Consider the following 19172-nt stretch of genomic DNA (forward strand, 5'->3'; position numbering starts at 1 on the left):
AGGAAAAGGGGACATGAAATCCTAAGTCAACTGCTGACAGCCTGTGCTGACGGCTTCAGCCTTCCTGTAATGGTAAAGAATCACAATGGAGAAGAAATCATGAGTGAGTTCAGATCCTGAAATCATCAGCTATGTAACCTTGAACAATTCATTGAGCCTCTCTGAATCTGTTTCTCCATCAGCAAAATGAAGATAAAATTGTCAGATCTGTTAGTCATAGTGCAGCTGAGACCGGGCTTTTAAGCTGTGGAGTTTTAGGTAAATACCAGTTTGTGTCATCACCCTGCAGTGATCCTCATCTCACCAAGAACAGGGACACATGTGTCTGGTAAAGAAACAGACATATGGAAAAGGGGGATTTCAAAGACCCACTGTAGTCATTAAGAAAGCCAAGTTCAAAAGATGGTAGGAATGACACTCTACCCACCCAAGGACAAATTTTTAAGATAATTCATATGTAACAGGTTTCAATACATTTTTGGGGAAGAGGAGTGTCCTTGTAATTTTGTGTTTTTACCTCCACTTCTACCTACAAATCCCTCTTTCTCTGTCTCTTATTATTTCAAAGTTAGTTGCAGACATCATGACTGATACTCCACCCTATACTACAACACATAACTCCTAAAAACAAGGATATTTCCTTCCATAACCACAGTACAATTTTGGTTGCATACTCAAGAAATAAGCATTGATATATTTTCCAAAATAAAGTTTATATTAAAAATGCTCTAACTTTGCCCCAAATCCTGTATAGATTTTTGTTGTTTTTGTTCATACAGAATCCATCAAGACTCATGCTTACATTTGAATGGCATGTTCTTTTGGTCTGGTTTAATCTAGAATAGTCTTTTACTACATTGACAACTTTTTTTAATTGTAGATGGACAAGATACCTTTATTTATTTATTTTTATGTGGTGCTGAGGATTGAACCCAATGCCTCACACATGCTAGGCAAGTGCTCCACCACTGAGCCACAATCCCAGCCAACAATGACAACTTTGAAGAACTCAGGACAGCTTTCTTAAACAATGTTCCATCATCTGGGTTTTTAAAACTTCCTCATGGCTGGATGGCAGTTACATACTTCAGCAAGACAACTACACAGGTGATGTGAACTTGTTGCATCCTATCATCTGGCACATGACACTCTGCTCCATGCTGGTGATGCTAACTTTCATCACTTGGATTCAGATGGTTTCCAGCAGTCCTCTCTTCTAAAAAGGTACCTTTTCACCCTTGTACTTAAGTCATCTGTCAGATTTTTTTTTTTTTTTGATACCCGTCCCAATTCTATTAGTCATATCATAATTACAAATATTGCAAATATTCTTTATATATAAATAAAAATTACAAGTAATAAGAGGCTCAAGGAAAAAAATAATATGTTTACAAATCATTCTTCTTAAGGAGGGGAAAAAAGGCTGTCATAGAAAGAAAGGGACATGACCACAAGGGAACCTACTCTACTGACACTACTTATTTACGAGTTGTTCCTGCTGACCCTCTGATGCAGCTAGTATAGATAGAGATATAACTAACTACTATAAAGTGTCTAGCTAGAGATCTTTGAACTGAAAGCACACGATGAGCTTCAACAAATCAGCTCTTGTTTCAATGAAAACTCCAGTATTAAATAGGAAAAGAGATAGAGAAAAAAAAAATACATGGGACTTGATGGGGGCTGAGGATGGGAGAGAAGCACTTTTAGGGTGGTACTTGGCAATGGTTTCCAGCTGTAAACATACCTAATGTGAAATTCAGATAGAGAGCAAAGAAGGAGTTTATCCATGTCTGCTGGGTCAAGCCCTCCCGAACACAATGCTAAGTAATCTTCCTTCTTGTTTTTAGACCGTTGTATCAGACAGACATAGAGAACTTCTCTTCCATCTTCATGCAAAGCCTAAGTCACACTCACCAGAGCTGACATTCACACTGACGTCCTTTCTTCCTGTGTCTTTCCTACCTGTCCCAGGAGTCTGAGTCCCCTGAGGGCATGTGTGTGTGTTACCCTATGGCCCAGCAAAGAGGCAGGCACAGAGACTTTGCATGGGCAGTGTTTAAAGAATGGGATAGTAAACAACAGCTCTGCTAAAACAGCCTTTGCCTTCTGAATTTATGTTGCCAGTAAAAGGTAGAGATGGCAATCGACTCAAGGCACTCTGGCTGGGAGGCCAGAGTCTTAACCATTATCCATGGGACAGATTCCCTGGCATGGATCTCAGCAATGTTCAAGGACTTGTTAGAGAAAATAAAGTCCTTAACCCTCAAGCCAGGGTTTAAAAGCCTTTTACAGATTGGTCCTGATCTATTTCAACGTTTCCCCCCAAATTTGCTACTTCTCACATAGGCACTTCACTCCAGTGGTTTTCTTCCTTAGCATGTCAAAAGTCCCCCCATTGAAAATGGTCTCACTCCTATCCTATCTTCCTACTTCCAAATCACAACTGGCTTAATTTTGAAGACTGACTTAGAGGCTTTTCTAAGACCTTTCCATTCCTGCTTCTGGACGTTTCCTCTTCTTTTTCTGAATTCTCCAAGAACACTGGCTGCATTTTAATTGAACCAACTGCCTTTTTCTATCTTGTGTTGTAATAAAACACCACAACTCTGCACAGACCCTGTAAGGCTCGAAGTACCTTTTACTTAATTTTTAAACTTTTTTCCCCCCACCTTTTTAAATTGGTGCACTATAGATGTACATAATTATGGGATTTGTTGTTAAATATTCATACATGCATACAAAAGAACAGTATAATTTGGCCAATATCACTCCCTAGTACTTCCCCTTTCCTTCCCACCTCCCACCTCTTGGTCTTTTTTCTCTGCTGATCTCCCTTTGACTTTTATGAGATCAACCCACTCCTTGCTTTTCCTCTACTCTCTCTAGCTTCTGAATATGAGAGAAAATGTATGACCCTTGACCTTCTGAGTCTGACTTATTTGACTTAACATTATGATCTCTAGTTCTATTCATTTTCCTGCAAATGACATAATTTCATTTTTCTTCATGGCTGAATAAAATTCTATTGTGTATACAAACCACATTTTCCTTATCCATTCATCTGTTGATGGACACCTAGGCTGGTTCTATAGTTTGGCTATTGTGAATTGTCTTAGCACGTTTTAAAGGTTAAGACTCATGTCTGCTCCCGGCATTACCCAGGAGGGTGTCTGCTTTAGGATGTCTTCCACAAAAGTACATTCTCCTTTAGAAATCTTGACTCAACAAACAATATTTTGTTTATGTTCTTAGGAGACAGCATCCACCCCTTATTTTCTATCTATCTGAACCTAAGCTCTTCCATAAACACTTCCCTTTTGTGTGTATTTTAGCTTTGTTTTGTTTTTGGGTACCAGGGATTGAACCCAGGAACCCTTTAACCACTGAGTCACATCCCCAGCCCTTTTTTATTTTTTATTTTGAGACAGGATCTCACTAAGTTGCTGAGGCAGGCTTTGAACTTGTGATCCTCCTGCCTCAGCCTCTCGAGCCACTGGGTTTATAAGCATGTGCCATGGCACTAGCTTAATAAACCCTTTCCTAAATGTGCAGCTTGGCTAATTCTCCTCTCTTCTACACTGTGGGATTTAAAGATGTAGGCCTTGAGCCTGCAACTTATTAGCTGCAAAATACTTAAGATTTTTGTACCTTAATTTTCTAATCTGGAAATGATATTAGCATCTACTTTCCAGGGTTGTTTTTCTATGAAGATGAAATAAGTTAATTTCTGTGAAGTACATAAAATAGTGCTGCTACACCACAAACACTCAATAAAAGCTAGCCATCTTTCTTTTTTTTTTCTTTCAAATTTTCCCTCATGGTTAGTAATCTCCATTTGGCAACGATTATTTACCAACTGGTGACACATGTTCTATTGTTACTAAGAACTTAAATTTAAATCAACTATTATTGATGGGTTTTTAATGGGCATATCTTATTTTCTTAAATAAACTGCAAGCCTCAAGAGCATTGGAGAACTCTGACTATTGAGCATGTTCTACATGCCAAGAACTTGGCTAAGTGCTTTCTATAAATATTTCATTAATTACAATAACAGTATAAGATAGATATTATTTCCATATTATAGATAAAACAAAAATAAACCTTTAGAGAGTACATAATTTGCTCAAGTTACTAAGCTTGTATGCAGTAGAGCTGTGACAGTTACTGATTGCAGAGGTAATGATTTTTATGTTACCCAGAATTCTCAATGTCTTCATTAATAAAGTCGTTGTCCATGTTCAATTTTCTTCATTGCTATTTATTTTGTTGCTAAGATATTTGAAGTACATATTTGAAGTCAGTTTTTCATTTTTAATCTCTTCAAATTCAGAGACCTTATTTTCATTTTTAACATGCTTTGCTTTTTGTAAAGTTTATATTCCACTCCGATATAAACCTTCCTCCCACTGCAAGGACAAGAGCGTGATAGACTTTTAGTATGTTTTTATATAACTGGAGACCTCCTTTGGTTTTTTGTTGTGCATTTGTGCCAATCTCCATCAACTTAATGTTCATCTTTATTGCTATGCTTCTTTGGATTAGTACCGTTTCTATTTACTAGTGTTGAAAGAAAAGCTAGAGAATATTTGCTGTACATCTTTGATTTACCAGGGTGGGAAATGAGGCGCAGGCCAATGAGGGGCATGCTCATAGTGATTAGCCAGCCGTGGGCACAGTGACCATAAGCAGACTTCTGTACTGCAACTCATGTGCTCTTCAGCTAAGCTCCGCTGCCACCTGCATACAAATAAAGGCCATGTTTTTCACATCCCAGTCCCTCCCCCTTCAGCCACTATGCGGCTTTGGGCTGGTGCCCTTAGTTTCCCTTTCATTACATATTCCCAAATAGGAAGCAAGGGGGAAGACAGGAAAATAGGAAATATTTGAAGAAGCAAAAGCCCTGTGCAATTTTTCCACCTCTGAGGCTTTACTCAAACTGCTCCCCGAATGGTCTTTCTCCACAGGTTCTTAAACAACTACTCAAAAAGTGGTCCTCAGATGGGCGTCTGACTAAGAGATGGTAGACACCCTGGGATGAGACAAGTGAAGTCACAGAGATTGACTGTGTACAACCCATTATAACAATTTGAGTAATTTTTTGAATCTCTCAAATTTAATAAAACTTGCTTTTCTACTCCATATTTTTTGGTATTTTATATTTTAAATTTATTTTTCTAGTAATTAATTTTAATTACATGCTGCAAAAACATTGGTCTCTGATAGATGAGGGGGAAAACAGTCTTTACCACTTTGAGAGGCATTGGTTTAAAGGGTCCCAGTTCAAGTGCCACCCATTCTTTAATGAAACATTCCTCACAGAACTTTTAACATTTCTAACATCTGATCATGGCCTTCTAATGGCTCTTACTACTTCTTAACTAGACTACAGTAATTATCTATGGGTCTTTCTTATGGCTTTTTAACTATTACAACCTACCTGACAAATTATGTGTCTATTATATTTGCATATAATTCATAATTTTGCATTCTCCTAATGGACCTGAAGTATAAAATCATATGTATGGGCTTGGGATGTAGATCAGTGGTAGAGCACTTGTCTAGCATGCACAAGACCTTGAGTTCAATCCCTAGTACTACAATAAAGAAATAAAGTGTGTCTCAAGAAACTAAGAACCATGGCAATTATAGTTTGAACTAAGTAAATTTCCCATTTACAGTGGTCTCCAAAACAATCACCACAATTATTCAGTGTGTGCACACCAACTCTCATGCATCCAGACTCAAATACTTTACCAGCAGAGGAAATGACACTCATTACTCAGTAAGGAAAGGGGAACAGGATATTTACTTCAACAGTCAGTGCTGAACCCCACTCACCAAAGTACTCATCAGCAGGTGGATTTTCCATGTCATACAGCATCTTTTTGGTAAGGTGCTCCAGCTCATCTTCCGGGCGGAACGAAGGGGGAATAGATGGAGGTCCCATAGGCCCTGCATGTCCACCCTGAAAGGAAGAAAGGATATAGCCCCTTTAGATGAAGTCTAGAATCAACCAAGGCAATCAGCCTGAACAACAGGTGTGTGCACAGGGGAGGAAAACATACTAGCTTGCTTTGTTGGGAGACCTGGAGTTTAGAAATTAATTATTTTTGTGATGTCGAAGGCAGGAAATTCTTGTTCAACATTTGTGAGAATACTCACTGCTGCCTTTATGGCCTTTTCTTTATAATAATTTTCCATTTTCTGAAATGTACAGAGTTGGAGTACAGGCATGCAAAATGCTGAAAAGGCCAGGAGTCTTTGATCTTGGTCCCAATATGACCCTGGACTTTATTTCACTGTGGAATATTTGGATTGGAAATTGGAAAGAATGGAAGAAACTATAGCCTGAATCAGGTGACAGAGACAAAAAAATTCAACTGGATGATGGACGAACTGAAGAATAATATCAATCTCCTCATTGTGAGATAGGAAATTGAGTCTTAAGAAGAACAGGACAGGACTAGTTATGGTAAAGTCAGCACAAGAGCTCATCCCCAGACTCATTATTTTACTCAATAAACATTAAATGGCAGACCTAGGCACCCTCTGAAATGCAAATATTACCTGTCCAATACACTAAGTGTGCAGGTTAAAGTTGTTACTGAATTATTTTGCTTATTTGTTTGATCACTTACTCTTACAATGTCTATTTTGCGTCAGTCACCTCTGGAAGCAGTAGGGAAGGACCCAAGATGTACTAGGCATAGTGCTTGCCTTGAGATGATCAAGTGGGAATGAGAAACAGCACGAATGACTAAATATAAGAAGCAGAGTATTTTGGTGGGCACATATGTACACACGAACATTGAATGAATGACTCGTCAGTATTAACAAACTTTAAATTGTGCATGTGCTATCTACTCTTAGGAAAATTATTTAGAAATACTCAGATAAGTATATAAAATTATATGACCAAGATTGGTGACAGGAGCTATATTTGAGAGAGGAACAAACAGTAAGGATATAACTGAACATCCACTGGATCACATAAAGTGTCATTTTAGATACAAGCATTGCAAATTCTTTTTTTTTTTTTTTTTTTTCCCGTGCTGGGGATTTGAACCCTGGGCCTTGTGCTTGCAAGGCAAGCACTCTACCACACGAGCTATATCCCCAGCCCAAGTATTGCAAATTCTATGTACAAGTCTATGAAGGTGACCACAGCAAGCATGTTAACAAATTCAGTTGCAGAACAGAATGGCTAAAGTGATGACCCCATTTTTGTAAAGCAAATGTAGTTTGTTTAATTGCAGATCTGTACAGAGACATGAAAAAATCTGGAAGGACATAGTGTTAAAGGTTTCTTTTTTTTTTAAAAGGTGTGTGAAATCTTAGGGGAGTTTTAGTTTCTACATTTGTTTATTTTACAGTATGCAGTTCATTTGCAATTCATGAAATAGGACTTTTGTTTTATTACCAAGATGGCTTGAAGTAATAGGATATGCTGGATACCAAAATCATGCAACATGCTCCTATTCCAGGTCAAGTGGGGGATTCCAAGGAGCAAAGGGTCAGAATTAGAAGCAGTCTGGTGTGAGTGCAAAAAAGTACAAGTGGTTCAGTGTTTCAGTCTGAAAGGCTGGGAAGAGGAAAGGAGGGCTCACTGCTGCCTTGCCACATTGAGGTGTTTAGGGTTTCTCTATGACTGTGAACCCATGGGTGAGACCAGAGACAATTCTCAAAATATGCTGAGCCACACTCCCTTTTGGAAAAAATGGCATCCATAAAAACACAGAGAACTTTCTTAAAATTTTAAGAAGTTCATAGACTGCAAGAAACAGATCTCAGGAACATCCAGAACACTAGAAACTCTGATAAAGATTTTTATTAGGGGAATGATCTAATTAGATTTAGAAAGTTCTTTCTTGGGTGGAGGGTGAATAGGAGGGCTAGGAGACCAGATCCAGATGGGGATTCACAGTCAGAAAGAGTAAAGGGTATGTTACATGGCTGTATCATAGCTAGAAAGAGACTTAGCTATGACACAACTTGAAGTCCTCAGGTGGTCTTATGAACCTTTTATGATTCCAGATTCCCTTCTGCACAAAGAGTTTTTTTTTTTTCCCCAACCAAACATTGCTTCCTATAGAACAATCCTGGAAAAGTACAAAATCTTACCTCTAATAACAATGGTGCTGATTGTTTTAATTAAGTCAATGATTATTACAGAGCATCTCATAATTCCTGCTTCCAGACTTAGGGGGGATTCACAAGGAATCGACATAATTTATTTTCTTTCTTTTTTCTTTTTTTTTTTAATTGTAAACAAATGGGGATACAACTTGTTTTTCTGGTTTTACATGAAGTAGAGGCATACCATTTGTGTAATCATGCATTTACATAGGGTAATGGTATTTGATTCATTCTGTTATTTTTCCTTCCCCCCATCCCTCCCACCCCTTTTCCCTCTATACAGTCCCTCCTTCCTCCATTCTTGCCTCCCTCCCACCCCCATTTTGTATCATCATTTGCTTATTAGCAAGATCATTCATCCTTTGGTTTTTTGGGATTGGCTTATCTCACTTAGCATGGTATTATCCAACTTCATCCATTTGCCTGCAAATGTCATAATTTTATTCTTCTTAATGGCTGAGTAATATTCTGTTTATTATTGTCTAAGACTAACACATACATTCTCTTTCAATGGTAACAGGAAGGCTGAAATATCTATAAATTGAAGCCAGAAACTCAGATTCTACCTTTAGCACTTACATTTCAAGTGGAAGTCAAATTTTAAAGTACTTTCTTTGTCAGTATTTTACAGATTAAAAAGAAAAATGCATCATTCTTTTTATTCTTAGAATATTCCTTCTTATTTCCTTGCTGTCCTTTTTCTGAAATAATAAACTTGAAAAGGCTTTTTTTTAGATTGTACTCTGGTATATACAGATGCCATTCTGACTTTGATATGGAATGTCCTGAAAAACCCACTGTAAGTTGAAAATACTGGAAGTCAAAGATACCTTTAATGCTGCTAACAGCCTCAAAGCTTAGCTACACAGGGAACTGCAGAGTGCTGGCGTTGAACCCTGTGACCGATGGTTGAGTGGGAGTGGTAGCTTGCCATTGTTGCCCAACATCTTCAGAGAGCATCCCACTGCTTATCAGCAGCCCCGAAAAAAGATCAAAATTCCAAGTATGAGGCTGTGGTTTCTACTGAACACATACCACTCCGATACCACAAAAAGCAGAAAACTCCTAAGTAGACCCAGGGGAGGTTGGAGACCACCTGTAATATTAATCATGTATTACTGGTATTTCTAAAAGGCCTCAAAAGATCATTTCTTAGTGCTTTTGAACTTTGTCTATAGGATTCCCTTCCCCCTTTACCCAGCACTTAATACTTAACACCTGGGGGATAAATATTGGGAAAAATACAAGATTCTTACATTGTACAGGAGTTGCTTCTCACACCAACGAAGATTGCCTAGGCCTCCAGCCCTTGCCTAACTTGGATAAACAGACTCCCCTCCAACTTCTCTCCCCTACTAGTGCATAGGACTCATCCTGTCCTAAGAAAAATCAACACCTCTGCCCTGCTCATCTATTAAGAAACAACTTTTAGTGTTGTGGATAAGCAGTAAAGCACACTTGAAAACTGTGGAGGGGTCCTGGAACGGGGTGGTTTGCATTATTTTCTTCTATATTCCCTCAAGAGCCAAAGTGTGATTGGTAGCAGCAAAATATTCTCTGTGGCATAGAGAATATTCACGTGCGCACAGCCCTTTTCAAGGTAAATACTTTCATATGTATACACCATCAAATGCATAAATGGCAGCCTTGTATGTAGGAAATCCTGTGTTAAGAACCAGGAAATTGAGGCCCCAAAAGATAAATGAGCCACCCTGTGTGAGGTACCACTGCTAAGGAGTGGCAGAACCCTGAATGAAGCTGGGGTGTGCCAAGGGGGGCATATTTCTGCAGCTCTGCAAGGCCTCAGGGTTCAGGGTTCAGTCGCCATTATTTCCAGAGCCTTCTAGATCTTGAAGGGCTGCTGCTCGATAGATATTGTGAAAAAATATAAACAAGACCTTTCATTTTTCTAAGAAACAGATGTTCAAGTACCAATATTAATCACTAATATGCATGTTCTTTGAAATATATGAACCTCTTAGTAAAAGCAAAATAACATTATATGACCCACAGGTGAGTTATCAAGTAATAGATTGCTAAGGACACCTTCAAAATTTTCTTAACATTTTCTTCCTAAAAGATTTCCAGAAGCCAAGAACTGTTCATATAAAGTTAAATTAGTAAGAGTTTCTGCCTCTAACAACACACAGTTTAAGAAGAAAAAAAAAAAAAAAAAACAAAACATGAAAACGGAGAATTGCCAAAACATGTAAGCATTAAGACACAGGAATGCATTCAGTGCTAAGAGATGGGAAAAGCAAAGGGAGGGGAAAGGAAAGAAAAAGGGAAGAAAGAGACACATCCATAACAGTCTGTGTAAAGGATCATGTATATCAGCAAAGCTGTTAGGAAACAGGAGAAACAGAGCGAGGATAGGGCAAGGGATGCGGATTGTGGTCAATGCCAAGACTTCATTTTAGGTGAGAGGTCATTAGGAGATTTTGAAATGGTGGTTGCCTTTACTAAAGTTATACTTCTTAAATAAGCATCCTGGCAAATATCTTCAAACACCAAGGCCATTTAAAAATGCAACCAGACATTGTAGTATTCCTCAGCAATTTAATGGCTAATAGACTTAAAAAGGTCTCTGAATATTTACTTAGTATGGCAGACACTTCTGAACTGAACAGAACTTCTTTCTTTCCCTTTCTGGGCATGCAACTAGACTACAGATCTTCTCTATTGCAGATAGAGGTGGCCATGTGAGGACCGAGGAGGAGGAGCTTGGACCCTGAGTTACCACAAGGAGGGAAGCAATCCACTCACCAGGTGACCTGCCTTTAACTATTTCAGGGGGAAGACTGCAAAATAAACATGCTCAAAAGCTAATGAGTGAAAGACATGGAGAAGTGAGTGGTTTTTATTCTATTTATGTTTCTGTACTTTCTTTTCTACAATAAAGCTGTTTTTTTTTCCTCAGGTATGAAATATCCAGCTATCTGTAACCAGTTCTTTGCCATTGCATTTTCCTGCTACGGACCCAGGAGATTGTCATTCAAGGGAAGACTTAATATGATGCCCAATTTGCAGTCACATGTGGGTCCATGTCCTTGCTATAGGTGAGATTGTAGTAATGGGAAATAGTTTCTGCAAGTAAAGTACACATGAATGGAATCCTTGGTGGACAAGGAAATTCTACCAGATTAAAAATAATGTGAATAGCATAGCCATCATATGTCTATAACACTTTGTAGTGTTTGAAGTGTTTTATATATTCTTACATACGATGTAAGTGATTTGTGTATTTGCCTGGTTACAGAAGACCCGACTATTGAGAATCACTTTCATTTGACTTTTGCCTTTAGCGTGCCCAGCGACTTTGATAAATCACTTCCATTTCCTGTGCCTCAGTTTCTTCACTGTGTAAAATGCTATTTTCAAAGAACACTTTGATTCTACTCTATCATATTTGTGTGCCCATAATCTGCAAGGCACATGTCATTACTGATCTTTAGAGTGAAATCACAGATATTTATATTCATGGATACTTTGTAGTCTATAAAAACAGACACACACTGAGTAAGTGGAAACCTCATTATTACAGAGATTTCCATTTGTAAGGGGACGTAAATCACTTGTCAGCATCTCCTGAAACACCCAGAACTTCATTCAGCATTCTGAATCTGAGTAAGCCGCAGGCAGTTCACAGGGTTTCTGCAGCCTACTGAACTTTCGCTACACTTGTGTTACGAAATCAAGAACATATAAAGGTTAGCCACCTGATGCTACCATGCTCTTCCTTTGGTAGAGAAGCAAAAATTCCATCAACCTTTCTAAAGAAAAAAAAAAAAAAAAAAAAAAAGAAGTCTGGTAAACAGTCTGCACTAACAGTCAAACAGCAAAGACTCCCACAATACCTCACCACCTCGAATCTGTTGCCGTAATTCAACTCTTTCCACGTATGTGCTAAGGATCCATTATAAAATGGCTACTCCACACCTGCTGCCAGGTCAGCCTCCTGAGTTTCCCTGTCGGTGGGCTTGCTGGGTGTCATTTTTTTCTTGTTGTTGATTTCTTAGTTCCCTAGTGCTAGATAACTTGAACTTACTGCAAGTCTGAACCTTAGCAGAAACGTACCACCAAACAGATAACATGAAGAAAAGGCAGCCAAAATATTCCGAAAGATTACATGATAATGAATACTCTACCACTCTGGGTACCAGAGATGCTCATTTTTCTTGTCCATTTGTAATGATGTACAAGAGGTTCCTTCTCTCAGAGGGAAAATGACTTCAATTACGTGTTCTTGAAAAAAAGAAGCATTGAAATTATCTTCTTTTCAAAAGGTAGAATTAGCCCCATTTTAAAGCTGAAAGCCTGCCAGAAAAAAATATATATTTCTGATATTTTCGTTCTCCCCACCACCCATTTAGCTGTGTCAAGTTTGCAGTTTGCAATTTTCTGGGGCTGCTTCTACTTTCTGACTCTCACTGAACATCATACACTAATCTCAGTGTCTCACTGTGTAAATGGAAAAAGCATCCCTTCTGGCCAAGGCAGATGATTCTGGGGGACACCTTTTCTGTTTTCGGTTAAAAGGCATGAGCCACAGAGAAGACAGCAGGTAGGAAAAAGTGAGAACTGCCTGTTTGCTAACAGCCCATAGATGCATATTTTCCACACCTCATGTGCATACAATAGGAAAGCATGCTTTTGGTTCTTCTATTCATAAATTCCATTATCCTCAAAGAGGAATGGTATGCACATGAAGAGGAAGAATCAGACATTAAAAGTTCAATTCTAGCTTTGAAACACATTCCAGTCAGTCTTCGACTTTCAAAAGTTTGGTTTTCTTACAACGTCTAAGGGTCTCATCTTTCTTTTCTAACATCATGCTTGATGGTTTTAAATCTTCTTTCTTAGGCCAAATTTGCTGTCATGGGCAAAGCCCGAGGACTCTGAATTTCAGCAAGACGGAGTTGCTAAGAAGTTACTGACTGTTTACTGAGGAGGCTTCATGTCTGCACACCAAGGCCTTATGGTGCTCTAGACTGGGCTGAGAGGAGGTAGACTCGCCACACTTACCTCTCCATCTCCAGTTGTCAAGGTAGCTTGAGAGCGCTGGGCTTAGAATATGCCAGCTCTTAGTCCTCATGTCTAGATACTATTAAAGTTATTACCAGGGATCTGCTTTTCTATTCCTGATTTTCTCATATATAAGCTGAAAAATGATAATATCTGATTCATATTAAGAAGCATTGTAAAACATAAACATCAAATAAATGGTGATTGTAATTACCAGGAAGGACTGGTGGAGACCACTAACAAAGGTGATTTTCTTTTTGAAAGCGGAATATTTGCAGAATAGTTCTCCCCAGTTACTCTCCAATTTCCTATTTGCTGATCAAGTACTTCAGTGTAGCATGCCCGAAATTCACATTAATCCGTGCTCTAGCAAGTGATGTAATCACTCTGAGTACTTTTAATTATAAATCTTGAAATCTATGACATTCGGTGAATGTATTCTTTGCTGGCCCTCCAAATTGTTCACCTTTCTACATCCTGGCCTTTGGCACCAAAACATAAGTCTATGATGTAAGCCTCACGGTCATTCAGAACAGAGCAGCTTCCCTCATGCTTCCTTGTCTGGGTGAGCTCCAGGCAGACAAGGCACAAGAATTGATGCTACCTGTCCTGGTAGACAAGAAGCAGGAAAGGAGAGCAACAGGAGCTGCTCCAGTTCCTCAAGGTCATAGAATATCCTCTTGCTGACCTGATTCACAGTAGTCACTGCCCTGCCCTCTGCTCTGTACCTCCAAGGGGTCCTCCTTAAAGAGAAAGTAAGATTGCTTTTGTGAGGTTAGAAGATTTCTCTCAACTGGCTCTATGGGAGGTTAAAAGAAGCTGTTTTCAGAAGACCGTGGCTAAAGCCATTAATTAGGCTTTATGCATGTTATGTATAAGGGATTCAACATTAACAAAGGCAGTAGAGTTACAAGATGCTACTCTCATTGGTTGGCTTCATCTGAACCAGAGCAATGACATAAATTTTTGACAAGTGCAATGATCTATTTATCCAAGGTTGCTTTCAAACTTAGTCATCTCTAAGTGTTTGCTCTGCCCCACTAGTACCTGGCATTGACTTTCCCTGGGACGATGCTTCATCTTTATTTGGTGGCCTGGAGCAATGCAAGGGCTAGCTGTGCCAATGTTGGGAAGAAAGATGTTACCACAATGCACAGCTTCCTATGCATTGTTCCATAGAAAAGCTCTGCATCCAGAAGCTACACCATTAACAATGGGTTCTAAAAAAGATACTATAGTGCTTCCCTGTAGGCTTTCCAGGCTGGACCATGGTTCAAATCCACTGTCTGTTAAAAATGGCGGTTTCCCAGTCCCTTATTGCTAAATATTTAGATTGTCTCATAGTTCTTGCTAATACCATGTTAAGAAACTGGGAGGATATTAAAATAGTACATCTGATAATTTCAAATGTAGAAAAATGGATCTGTAAGAGTGCCTGTGTAAGTATAAAAAAGCAGATACTAGAAGAAAATATACCAAAATGTTAATGAAGCTTATGTCAGGATGGTGGGATTATGAGTAATTTTTTTTCTTTATAATTTTTAAATGATTTAAATAGAACATAGTAAAAAGTGGATGCACTCAGAAAATAACCAGCACACTTTTTAAAACACAGGCTTCCAGTCTTTTCTTTAGTATTTCTAGCATGATGCCAGGAGAGAATGGAGAACCCAAAGTGCAAATGAATTGAAAAAAAAAAAAAAAATGAAGGCACCTAGATTTTCAGTCTATATGCGCAGAAGTACTTTCCTACTGTACAAGCTGTTTCTATCTAGTGGGATTGACAGATGCCTGAATGTGACACAAGACACTGAAATAATATGCAAATCAATTTTCAGTTTTAATATGCAAATATGATGCTTGGCACATCACTTTCCATGGCTGAGGTAAATTTCTGTTTTTGAGATTTTCATGGGAAATGCACACCAGCAAACAAATGGTTAACTCCCCATATTTCACCTAACACAAGGTGGTTTTCATTTGAGTCAAAGGGGTTCTTACTCAGAGATCCAAGACACCTGAAATGCAAAGAAAGGGCATGTGTTTTTTTCAATAACAATGCCACTTTCAGCTAACAAGTCCACCCTCTGACAGACACACTGATCACACTGGATTTCTGGACCTGGCTAGGAGGCAGGGAAGGGGCCTAAGTGGAGAATACAAAAAAGGGACTTTTTGTTTGACCTGTGAAAATCACATCAAAGTAGAGTGACATAGTGGGAAGTTCAGTATCCAGCTAGAGACAAAGAGGAAGCAGTCAAAAGTTCTTCTTTATTCAAGCAGTGCAGTAAACTAGGGCCTTTAGTTAAACCTAGATTAAATCATCCACAAATACTAGTAATTAATTGGGTGTTAAGCACTCATCAAAATGAATGAGATGCATCTAGTTTAAAAAATTTGTAATCCAGTCAGGAAATCAAGGCATATGAGGGAAAAATAAAGGAACAAAGCAAAAAAACTAAATGTTAATAATAATCAGAATGACTCAGAGACGCTTGTGTCCAGGTTCTGGGTTCTCTTTGCTTGTGTTCAAATCCCACATCCAGTACTCATCAATTGTGTGACCCAGGGCAAGATGTTTATTTCACTAAGTGTTAGTTGCTTCAATCAACTAAATGGGATCAATAGGATTTATTTCATGAGTTATGTGGGGATGGTCCATGTAAACTATTTCTTGTACTAATTTAGAAATTAACTTTATCCTTAAAGATATATCCTGCTGTATGAATGTTATGCAAGTATAACATCAGATGACACGAATTCAGAGGAGAGAGGGGTCCTGTTGGACTCAAGTGTACCAAAAAACCTGCCAAGACGACAAGGGACTTGAATTAGGACTTGGAGGAGGGATAGAATTCAGAGGAGCCACTGGGCATGGTGGTGCATGCCTGTAATCTCTCTTGCTCGGGAGGCTGAGGAAGGAGGATTGCAAGTTCAAGACCAGCCTCAGCAACTTAATGAGGCCCTAAGTAACTTAGCAAGACCTTGTCCCAGAATAAAAAAAATAAGAACAAAAACAAAAGGGCTGGGGATGTGGTTTGGTGGTTAAGTACCTTGGGTTTAATCCCCTCGTACAAAAAAAAAAAAAAAATTCAGTGGAGCTGAAGCAGCTTTCTAGTCTATCACAGGATTTAAAAAATTTCACATTCCTTTGCTCCTTTACAGTCTACAAGGAGAGTCCAACGCAACATTCACAAACACTAGATTATTTACAGTGTTAGCTCCAAAGCACGATATCATTGTTTATTTTTCTTTCTTTTCTTTATCTCTCTCTTTCTCTCTCTTTTGGTATGAAGAAACAAACCACGTTAGTGGCTTGTTAAGCAACTATGTCAAATGACTTAGCCAAAAGTGAAGTGGCAGAGCCAGGAGTTAAACATGAGTCTTCTGATCCAAGCTCAATGTTTTTCTACTAATTTACAGATGCCTCTATATATTCATTTAGAAATATGAAACTTACATGATCTATCATAAAGGTTAATCAAGGCAGTCAACCTCACTGATTAAAGCATGATGCTAATTATATCAGAGGTTGGAGACTAATGTGGCCCTTTTACTTTCACAAACATTGATTGTGGTGCAATGGAGAAAGTGTGGGCTTTGGAGGCAGAAAACCCTGGTTTAACATTTTACAAGTTTAAAAAAACGTATCTTAGTATTAAATCTGTCACATAAGGAGTAGGGGGATCAGGCAGGGGAGACAGGATGATGTGTTTGCCTCAGAGCCATTGTGAGTAACACCTAAGATGGTACATGGCATGTGCAGGTATTTAACAGTGGCTCATGATTACTTGTGTTAAATGCTCACACACGGTCTGTTGGATCTGAGTTGTGGATGTCTTTCAAATGTGGCAGGAAGATGGATGAGAGAACATGAATGACTTAGTATCTTTCATCAGCACTGAAGCAGAGGGGAAGAAAAATCATTCTCCAAATCTCAATCTAAGGACTAGCAGCATTTACTATTTCTAATCAATCATAAACACAATTAAAATCATACTAATTCTGTTAAAGGACTTTTTTACACTTTTTCACAAATTCTGACTGGCAGAAATGCATTAGTGTTTCGTTTATATATTTATTGATTTATACTTTATGAGACTAAAAATAATAAAGGTACACTGAGTGTTTATCAGGTGTCAAGCAATGTTCAAAACATTTTACATTAATTAACTCATTTAATCACCTGAGTGGCCTCATCAGGTAGTTACTGTACTGATTTTACAAATGGGAAAACAGATGTATGAAGATCATCTTGAGAATAAATGGAGAATTTGAATTTGAATCCAAAACATGATGCTTGACCACAACTCATCCACATTTTTTCTAGTAGAATTTCATAGTCCATCTATTTATTTTTAGAGAATTTAAACATATTCTACAAATCTTGAACATGAAACAAAAATTTCTTATGGACAAGTAGCATTTTTATGATATATGTACTCTATGCTCAAAGATGGTAACCAAGATGTAAGGAGTACCCCTAGTCACCCCAATGCAGATGGTATGAGACAAAACTTTTGAGAGATGACGTTTTTGATGTCTCCACTCATGACTCAGCATCACAGGTAGAACTGTTCTTCAAAAGCCTATTTCCTTTATCAATCTCAGACACAATCTGGAGGGTTAAGTCTGGTTCTTGAAATAGTAAAGTAAAATAATGAAGAGTACTGTCTCTGGAGGTGGAAAACAAGTAACAGAAATTAATATTCTTCCATACAAAACACTAAAAGATGGTGCAGTTTACTAGTGATCAAAGTGATACATTTTTTCTGAGTTCTGGTCTAACCCTGAATAAAAGACTAAGAACATATTCTCTAAGAACCTAGGCCTCTCTAAAATGCAGAGGCAGCTCCAGATCCCTTCTACTGTGTGGATTTTCAAAAACAGAAACCGCTGGAGATCATTTCGGGGTAAATGAATTCCTTCACTCAGAGTGAGAAAACTGAAAGGCAAGAAGAGGAATTGAGTTATTCAAGGTCATCTAGAAAATGATGGGTAAAATCAAGAAGAAAGTTCAGATCAAGAAAGCAAGTCTAAATCAAAACTAGTTTAATCCTGTTTCCACCATGGAAGCTCACTCAAAACAGGGATGCATTCTGGATGCTCTGTAAAGTATGCTCATTCTTGGCAAAAACGTTGGGAGCCCGCATCTACATTTATGCAGGCTTCTGAGATCCTGAGAAGGAAGTTGCTATAAAGTGAAAATCACTGCTGTTATTCTCAGCAAGCCTACACAGACTGACAACAGCTGGCACAAACAGATGTGGCCCACAGAGCATTCTTCAGGCAGTGCTGATGCCATCCCCGTTCAAGTACCCTTTTCCTCGACTAACAACGCATGTTTCTCTTCAGACTATGCAGCCCCATGGGCTTCCTGTTGCTACAGGTGAGTTCAAAGCTCTAATCAGACTGGCTTCAATCTGTCCTCTCCCCTTTTCTTTCAATGACTATTTCCTAATGACATGACTTTGATAGAAAAATACCTGTTATATGGAGAGAATTCTCTTCATCAGGGGCCTTATGCAATGCCTGGGGTTGCAATAATTATATTTATAGAGCTACTACTCTGTTCATGCACTAATCTCCTTTAACCTTTGAAGTAAGTCAAAAAAAGATGAGTACTTTCACTACCTCACTTTGCAGATGAGGACATTGTGATTGCAGGGAAGCTAAATAATTTGCTCAAGGTCACAGAGCTGGTATGAGAAGGAGCTGGGCTTTATCCCCAACCACACTGATTCTAGAAACTGCTTCCCAATTTCATGGAGACCATGGGTGCGAAGGACAGGATCCAAGATGCAGAATTATTATAACACCACCATGAAGAGCATCAAAAACTTTGTTTCACCATCTCTATCATTCTAACTATCTTAGTAACAGGTGAAAGCAAGTTATTACTGGGTTTTATTCTTTTACTAATCAAGAAATATAATGTAGTGACCCAGGTCACTCAGCAGCACTTCAAACCTCCTGACAATGCTTAATGTCAGGGACTCAGACCT

General features: G+C 38.5%; 1 protein-coding gene across 20 annotated transcripts in view; it reads right to left on the reverse strand.

Moving 5' to 3' along the window:
- The window catches only part of LPP (LIM domain containing preferred translocation partner in lipoma), a 655110-nt gene that overhangs the window by 160473 nt on the left and 475465 nt on the right, over positions 1-19172 (reverse strand). For all 20 annotated transcript variants that reach the window (XM_079155229.1, XM_079155218.1, XM_079155217.1 and 17 more), the window contains one exon: positions 5845-5971. In XM_079155229.1, the coding sequence (XP_079011355.1) occupies positions 5845-5971 (127 nt within the window). The remainder of the gene's footprint in view (positions 1-5844; positions 5972-19172) is intronic.

The sequence above is a fragment of the Sciurus vulgaris genome, assembly GCF_902686455.1.
Source record: "Sciurus vulgaris genome assembly, chromosome: 10".
Taxonomy (NCBI): domain Eukaryota; kingdom Metazoa; phylum Chordata; class Mammalia; order Rodentia; family Sciuridae; genus Sciurus; species Sciurus vulgaris.